Raw genomic sequence first — 9262 nt, forward strand, 5'->3', positions numbered from 1 at the left:
TGTGTGTGTGTGTGTGTGTGTGTGTGTGTGTGTGTGTGTGTGTGTGTGTGTGTGTGTGTGTGTGTGTGTGTGTGTGTGTGTGTGTGTGTGTGTGTGTGTGTGTGTGTGTGTGTGTGTGTGTGGGTGGGTGTGTGGGTGGACATTCTGTCAGCTGCAGATGTCCCTTTAAAGAGTCAGTGTGTCAGAGTAAAGTGAAGTCACTCTCATGGTCGGCCGGGCTCCAGGATGACAAACAGAATCATCCATTTCCTGGTGAACGGGAGAATGGAGCGAGCCGAGTTCAGAGACGACTGCTCTGCTGCCGATGTTAAAGGTAAGAGAGTGTGTGTGTGTGTGTGTGTGTGTGTGTGTGTGTGTGTGTGTGTGTGTGTGTGTGTGTGTGTGTGTGTGTGTGTGTGTGGAGGGGGGGGGACTATAGCCTGGGACTACTACTGATTTTGGTGATTCTGGAGAACACTTGTTGTCAAAATCACTTTTTGTAAAAATCAAATACCAGTGAATATCTCCTCATGATCCACTACCTGTCCTAACTGTGTGTGTGCTGAAAAATATTCCAGCGTTAATACACAGTCTATGCTCTGTAAACGGGCATGTTGCGAGCGATAATGGGCCCCTTTGTTGACATACCTTTTGTATTAACACCACCAGACTTTTTTCAGCGCACACACAGTACAGACAGGTAGCGGATCATAAGGAGATATTCACTGATTTTGACAAAAAGTGATTTTGACAACAAGCGTTCTCCAGAATATCTGACTCTAAACGACCCATACAAGGTTTTCAAGATTATATAAGATATGTTTTACTCGAGTAACAATAAATAAAACATTTGTTTCGTTATTATTAGTTGGATGGTTCTAAATAAACTTTAGCCTAGTCAATTTTTTTGGCCTCCAAAGACCATGACCGTATAGTTGCTGGGCTAGAAAAGCTTTCACACTAATTAATTTAATGCGCAACCATATCAACACCGGTAGTCGTATCAAAATGATTTTAATATCTTTGTGTCAGGAGCATCTGTAGAATGTATGTGTAAAGTTTGGTGTCAATTGTGCAAAAACTATGGGAGCTGAAATAAAAAGGTAATTTCTGCAGTCAGCCCCTCTTATGGCTCTACGGCCCTGAACAGAGACAGGACAAGTGTCTGGTGATTTCAGGAATGTTCCGGTGGCTCTTGATCCCCATGTGGCTCTGACAGGTCCTCACGTTAAAGAGCTCTTCATCCTTCATACTCTGTCATCCTGGGACAGCGATGAATCAAATCAACTGGGCCCCTTCAACTTTAAAATAAGACTCAAGATTGGCTTAAGGATTTTATACTAAACTAGAGGAAGCATTTAAAAAAAAAAAATGTATATATATATTTTGTTTTAAGGTGTTTTAACCTTTTATTTGAAAATCAAAGTGATAGAGATGAAATGGGGCAGAGAGGGGATGACATGCAGAGAACGACCCGGGCTGGATTCTAACCCGGGTCTGCTGTGAAGAGGACTGAGCCCATATGGTATGCTCTCTATCCACTACACGTCGGAGCGCCAACCCTCTTGGGATTTTGAATCTTTTGTTGTTGGAATATATGTGTGTGTGTGTGTGTGTGTGTGTGTGTGTGTGTGTGTGTGTGTGCGTGTGTGTATGTGTGTTGCGTGTTGCGTGTGCGTTTGTGTGTGTGTGTGTGTGTGTATGTGTGTGTGTCAGATGTGTTCCGGGCGGCTGCAGAGGCGGGGCCTAACCACATGCTGAAGATGTACAACACACACGGCAGCGTGGTGAACATTTCCCCTCGACTGGAGACCAACAGTAAAGACTCTTTCTACAGGCTAGAGGTGGTGGCTTCGGATATAAAGAGTGAGTAATACACAGCCTAGGCATTTTCTGCATGTCTTTAAGAAGAAAATGTCTCATAAATCAGACAATCGACAACATATGAACAAATCCTTCTGTAATAACCTTCAGAATAGTGCTAAAAAGGATTATGGAAAGTTTAGGTGATGTCAGTGCTTTAGAAGTTGAGATTTTTGGTTAAGAGTATTGAAAACAACTTATGATAATGTCCGTTAAAGATGGTTGTATGGGAGAAATATACAGACGCAAACAGACAAGAATTAGTCAAATAAACACCTGAATGTACATGTTGGAGCTTTGATTTATACTAGTATGAAAGAAGACATGATATGGAAGATTAATAGACATAACCTAAAAAATGACCAGAGCTTGAATAATGTTGACTATGTTTTTGCCTGCAGTGTCTTAAACATTACAGATGTTGATTATTTGTGTTTGTTGTCCGTGTGCAGGTGTGGGGATAATGCCCACCGAGCTGGACAACATGGAGTACAGGTGAGGGCATAGTTTAAGAGATGATGTATTGAAGCGTTTTAAGTGAGTCGAAGGAACACTATTACCCTCTCCACCCCATTTCATCTCTGTCTCGCTATCGGTTAAATAAAGCATGGAGGAGTGCCAAAAAATAATCTAAAAATATATATATATATATTATAATAAATGTGAAGGATCACTCACTGCTGTGTCCCTCCTCTGTCTCCGTAGACTGAACCATCTGGAGAGCAGAGTCGCTGAAGACGTGGGAAAGACTCCGGACATCATCTGTGAGCTGAAAAGTCAAGTGGAGTCTTTTAAGAGGAAGCTGCAGGTGTGTCCCAGCTTTCACTATCAGCTCATTGACTTTACTTTGTGTAGGAAGAACAGGGTTAAAACATGCCACTAATACAGGAGAATCACTCCATTCATTCCCCTCATGATCCGCTACCTGTCTGTACTGTGTGTGCGCTGTAAAGAAAAAAGCGTGCACACAGTACAGACAAGTAGTAGATCTTGAGGAGATATTCATTGATTTTAACAACAAGCATTTGTTTTTCCTACATTTTATTTCCTGTGGCAGCTTCACAACAAGAATAATTCAAGCACATTTCAAACATTAGAAAAAACAATATTTAAATTAATTTTCCAAACTTTCCAGCCCCTGCTAATACCAATACAAATGCATTGACTTGCTGACTTCACACACACTATGCACTAGGACTATTGGGGGCCTATTTTAGTATTTTATGAGGCAAACATGCTCTTCTAACCTCCTGTCCGTCTGTCCGTCTGTCTGTCTGTCTGTCTGTCTGTCTGTCTGTCTGTCTGTCTGTCTGTCTGTCTGTCTGTCTGTCTGTCTGTCTGTCTGTCTGTCTGTCTGTCTGTCTGTCTGTCTGTCTGTCTGTCAGAGTGTTGAGCATCTGAGCTGGGTGTGTTTGTTCAAAGACAACGAGGAACAAATCACCAAGTTTTCCCACAACCCCCAAACGCCTCTTCTGAGCGAGCAGGAGCAGCGCCAACTGGTCCGCAGGAACTTCCTTAAGATGAGGTGAATTCTACGTCTGATTTGTTTAAGCCCAATTGTATTCCCTAAAGGAGACAATAAAGTATATCGTAACGTAAAAAAAATAAAGAATTATCTTCTGTGTTTTTGTTGTTTAAAGTGTTGTTGTTGCCGTCATATTAGTGTTTGCATCTGTATATTTATCCTATACAACCATCTTTAACTGACATTACCTCAACATTAGTTTTTTCAATACTCTGAACCAAACATCTCAACTTAATCACTTACATCAACTAAACTTTCCATAATCATTATCATTATTATTTTTTTTAAGATATTTTTTTGGCATTTTTATGCTTTATTGATAGACAGAGGTGAAATGGGGCAGAGAGGGGAGTGACATGCAGAGAACGACCGTGGGCCGGAATCGAACCCGGGTCTGCTGCTGGGCCCGGCCTGGGGGGGGGGACGCCCTACCAACTGAGCTAAGGGCGCCCCTCCATAATGATTCTTAGCACTATTCTGAAGGTTATTACAGGAAGATTTGTTGAGTTGTATCTCGTTTTATGGTCTAAGAACGGAGACTGAGTCATCAATAAAGGGAGGACAATTATGATCCAAATATGATTAAGTTGAAGAAAACATTTGTGTCTTCTGTGTTGCCGTAGTTCACTGCAGGTGTCAGAAGAAGTGAGAGAGCATCTGAAAACTTCCAGTTTTGACAACTGGTGAGTATGAGACCCTTAGTGAGCCGGGCTGAGACATTTCTGTGACTGAAGGGACCTACATGACACCTAAACTACCTTTCATTTTCAGTTTGCCATTTGCCATAGAAAACCTGTTTAGTAGAGTACACCATGTTTGTTGTTTATTTTATTTTCATAAAAATAAACAAAGTATTTAACAAAAAAAATTATTGTCGTTCAAAACCCAAATTTATGCTAAGACGTTTGTTTGCGTGTGTGTGCGTGTGCGTGTGTGTGTGTGTGTGTGTGTGTGTGTGTGTGTTGTTGTTGCTAGGCAGTGGGAGGAGGCAGAGATGCTGGTGTTGCTTCAGGTGATGTTCACTGACCTGGAGTTCCTCACGGCGTTTCACATCGAGCCGGACGTCCTGCACAGCTTTCTGTTTGAGGTCTACAGCCACTACAACACCATCCCCTTCCACAACTTCCACCACTGCTTCTGTGTCACGCAGATGGTAAGAGAGAGGGAGGGAGGGAGGGAGGGAGGGAGAGAGAGAGAGAGAGAGGGAGGGAGGGAGAGAGAGAGAGAGGGAGGGAAGGAGAGAGGGAGGGAGGGAGGGAGAGAGAGAGAGAGAGAGAGAGAGAGGGAGAGAGGAAGGGAGAGCCACTGCAACACCATCCCCTTCCACCACTGCTTCTGTGTCACGCAGATGGTAAGAGAGAGGGAGGGAGGGAGGGAGGGAGGGAGAGAGAGAGAGAGGGAGGGAGGGAGAGAGAGAGAGAGGGAGGGAAGGAGAGAGGGAGGGAGGGAGGGAGAGAGAGAGAGAGAGGGAGGGAGAGAGGGAGAGAGAGAGAGAGAGAGAGGGAGAGAGGAAGGGAGAGCCACTGCAACACCATCCCCTTCCACCACTGCTTCTGTCACGCAGATGGTTAGAGGTTAGAGAGAGGGAGGGAGGGAGGGAGGGAGGGAGAGAGGGAGGGAGGGAGTGATAAAATATTTTCCAATTCTGCCACAAACAAGACAGAGGCTCAGTGAGTGCGGGATTATGTTTAATGTTGTGGGAGAGTTGAACAATGTGGAAGAAGAGCTGTGTTGTGTCTGTGTCTGTGTTGTGTTGTGCAGCTGTACGGGCTCATCTGGCTGACAGACCTGCGGAGTAAACTATCAAAAATCGACTTATTCATCTTGTTGACTTCTGCTCTGTGCCACGATTTGGACCATCCGGGCTACAACAACGTCTACCAGGTCACCTCACTGTGCCCTATTTCATATGTTGCTGTCTGAATTAAAGGCGCAGTGTGTAGAATGTATTAATTGCCCTTGAACTGACTGTAAAACTAACTATAAGACTAAGAACATTTTGAAAGAAATACAGTGAACAAATAAGAAATGCAATATAATATTCACAAGTATGTATTTTAATTAGTGTGTAATTTTTTTTAAATTCCTTAGAATGAGCCTTTTATATCTACATATAATAATAAGAGCGGGGCTTGGTTGGCACCATGGAGGCCGCCATTTCGCACTGCCATGATCCTACAGTAGAACAGAATGGACAAACGTATTGCTAAACTAAATATAAGGCCACTGTAGCTTCTGTTTTTATTCTTTAAAAAGGGAGGGGTTACCCAGGGAGCTTTGCATTCTAGAACTTTCCCCACTAGGCGCCACTAAATAATCAGATATTACACACTGCCCCTTTAATCATGGTGTTAACTTATTGACTGATGTGTACATTCATTAAATGTCTCAAAGATCAATGCTCAGACCGACCTGGCGCTACGATACAACGACATCTCACCGCTGGAAAACCACCACTGTGCCGTCGCCTTCGGAATTCTGTTCAAGGTAAATAAAATACATGATGCGTTAAGGGACTGTGCTGGCGATATTCAAAAATCAAAGTATGTCTGAATATAGTCAGAATATGGATTTTACACAAGGGAAACAGAGGATTGCAGTCAGGTTGCAAAACATTTGAACAAACATTTCCAATAAACCAAACTACTGATTTGATTGATTAAGTAAAGCACTTTCACTAGATCTAAATTACTGTTGCAAAGACAAAAAATAGATTGACAATAACTTTTAACTTTTTTTAGCAGTAAATCTCATGAAATTATATATTATTTATCCATTTCATAATATTATGTTTTAGAAATATGTTTTGAAAATGTTTTTTGAGAAACAACTTTGTGTCATTAACAAAACGTTTGACACAAAGATATTATAAGTGTGAATGAGGAACAAAAAGGGCCCAAGATAACAATTGAATATTTCTAATAAATAATATAATTAATGTCAATGTTGGATAACTACATCTAGGCTACACCTAAAAACGTGATTTGTCTTTCAACTGGTTTTATTTAAATACAATGAAAAAAAATGTACTTTCCTATTAGATTTATGAGCTCTTTAATATATTGTGAAATGATATTTCTTGCAGCCAGAGTGCAACATCCTAAAAAACCTGACGTGCTCTGAGTTCAAGCACTTCCGAGGCGGAATGATCAAGTAAGTGTTTCATCTCACAGCCTCTTTCGCTTTGTCCACAGTGGAGTTATGTTGTTGGTTCAGTTGCCTAGTTACCTTATCTTTGGTTTGTTTTTAAGTTGTATTCTAGCCACCGACATGGCGAGACACAACGAGATCCTGGACAAGTTCAAAACAGTTCAGCCGGAGTTTGACTTCACCAACAAGGAACACAAGGAAGTGGTAAAGAAGTGGTTACATCGTCACTTGGTTTAACTTTAATGTTCTTGTATACAGAGATACAATTGGGGGGGAGGGAGGGCGACACCAGTTTGTAAAAGCTGCCATACTGAGAAATACAGAGAGAGTTTTGAGTAAGTGATAGGCTTAATCACCTTTTGTCAATCATTTAACAGTGACTTGAATGTAAGCAACATCACTTAATATGAAAAAGGGACGCACTATAGCTTTAACGTAAAATCTTGCAGTCAGGAAGTAAAGGTAGGATAACACAGTCTTACCAGTGAGAGTTGTTCTGTGTCTGTTTCCTGTTTCCAGCTGATGAAGATCATGGTGAAAGTGAGCGACATCTCCAACGAGACGCGGCCCATGATGGTGGCTGAGCGCTGGCTGGACTGTCTCCTGCAAGAGTTCTTTAACCAGGTTTTTACTCTCAAGTTAACCCTCAAGTTAACCAGTCAATACACTGTTCATTCTAGGGCCCAAACAATATGGATTTCTTTTTACGTCGATGCCCATTTCGATATTAAGAAGTGAAAGATTTCCAATAACAAATATATTGGCCAATTAATAATAAAAAAATAAAGAAAAAACTTCCCTTAAACACAGTTCAAACAGAGCGTTGACATCTAGAAATCTTACAACTAAATGACGCTAAAAATACACATTATTACACACTGTACCTTTAAAACAGGATTTGTAAGTCACTCAGGACAGAACTTGGGAGTTTAGTGCAAAGACTTGAGACTTGCAGAACATTGACTTTGTCCAAAATCTGTCAAAAGTAGAGAAGAAATCATTCAAGCAAAAACCATAATCTAACTAGTATATAAATGGGGGGGGGGGGGGCGCTCATGGTGTAGTGGTTAGATAGATAGAGGCTCTGTCCTCTTCACAGCAGACTACAGGTTAGAATCCAGCCCGGGTCGTTCTCTGCATGTCATTCCCCTCTCTGCCCCATTTAAACTCTACAAAACTGTCTAATAGGGAAAAATGCCAGAAAATAATCTTGAAAAAGCAAAAAAACATGTATGAATAAAATCTTTTGCCATGATTGGATATTGAAACTCTTGATACAAATGTCTGCTGCTGCTGTTGCTGTTGTTTTGCAGAGCGACAAAGAGAAACTCAAAGGACTTCCAGTGACTCCGTTCATGGACCGAGACAAAGTGTCCAAACCGACGTCTCAAACCAACTTCATCCGATTTGTTCTCCTGCCGCTATTCACGGAGCTCACCAAGCTGTTCCCCTGTCTGGAGGTAAGACATCAACACTGCTTTAAAGCTATAGTGAGTAACTACTGATGCCCTCTTGAGGAATTCTGAGTAATTAAAACAACACCTTCGGTTGCATCTACATGATGTAAAAGCCTTCATTGATGGCACATGGATTTTATAAATTTCTCTGGCTCTACTTGGAATTTTTCTGAGCTCCTGCGTAGATGTCAGGGGGCGACACTAGTTTGTAAACGCTGCCATACTGAGAAATACAGAGAGAGTTTTGTGGAGCTGATAGACTTGATCAACTTTGTGTCAACTCGTTTGGCGATGGCTTGAATGTAACGGACATTCAATTAATATGAAAAAGTACGCACTATAGCTTCAACATTTGTACATTGATCTGACTGTGTACAGTTGTGATATATACGAAAATATTAAGTATTAAAAAAAGAATTTAAAAAAAATAAGTTTCAACATAATGAATCTATATATTTCTTGTGTGGTGTGGTCTTGCAGCAACATCTTCTGGAGCCCCTGCAGCGAGCTCTGGACTATTACTCCGCCTTGGAGCGAGGCAGCAAGGAGGAGGAGGGACACACCAAACCATGAGGAGCTTCCTCTGTGGATGTGTTAGATGATGCAAATCTATATATTCAGCAACAGAGTGTTTTTGCATCTGAATTTCAAATTAATGTGATTTTGTAGAGGACTGTTCAGTTTCAGTGAGTGGCTCTTGTTTAGTTGTTTAGAACGTGGCTGTAACTCAGATGTTTTGTTGATGTATAACTTGAGATTTGATTTTATATACAGTACTATCTATGGATTTGACTGATATCGCCTTGTTAAACAGCTCCATCTAGTGGGCAATTTTAGTATTATATTTCTCTGTAAAATTATTGGAAGATTTTTTTATAAACAAACTCTAAAACATATTAAGAAACATTAAAAAAAACACACTTTACTTTGTTAATGCAGTACAGATGTAATAATACGTCCCAATGATTCAATACAATTTTTTGCTTAACATTTACCCAAAGTTTAAACAATGTCCTCGAAACCTGAAAAGTAGAGCACGCCATGTTAGTTATTTTATTTTGTCTTTTGTTTGTGTGATCACTTTTTCAGTTGTGTGTTTGTGTTCTTTAAAAAATTTATAAATATAGTATTTAAAAAAAAATACAAGTTGTTTGCCAAACACAAAGTGGACTCTGTACACATTTTTAAAAAGAAACAAATCAAACAGTGTTTATTCACATATGAATGTTTATTTTTTAGTCACTTCATTTACAAATGTCCCCCAAAAAAGTGCAAATATCAGTAATGC

The 9262-nt window shown here is 40.7% G+C and overlaps 1 protein-coding gene across 1 annotated transcript; it reads left to right on the forward strand.

The window, feature by feature from the left end:
- Positions 1-225: 225 nt before the first annotated feature.
- Positions 226-8547, forward strand: LOC307269910 (high affinity cGMP-specific 3',5'-cyclic phosphodiesterase 9A-like; the record flags this gene model as incomplete). Its single annotated transcript, XM_080052996.1, has 14 exons — positions 226-313; positions 1696-1845; positions 2295-2337; positions 2548-2693; positions 3265-3367; positions 3991-4050; positions 4343-4520; positions 5129-5251; positions 5762-5854; positions 6453-6520; positions 6619-6721; positions 7037-7141; positions 7831-7977; positions 8455-8547. The coding sequence occupies 14 exons, from the start codon at positions 226-228 to the stop codon at positions 8545-8547; spliced, it is 1500 nt and encodes a 499-aa protein (XP_079909122.1).
- Positions 8548-9262: the final 715 nt, after the last annotated feature.

Source organism: Ammodytes marinus (assembly GCF_949987685.1).
Source record: "Ammodytes marinus genome assembly, chromosome: 24".
Classification (NCBI taxonomy): domain Eukaryota; kingdom Metazoa; phylum Chordata; class Actinopteri; order Uranoscopiformes; family Ammodytidae; genus Ammodytes; species Ammodytes marinus.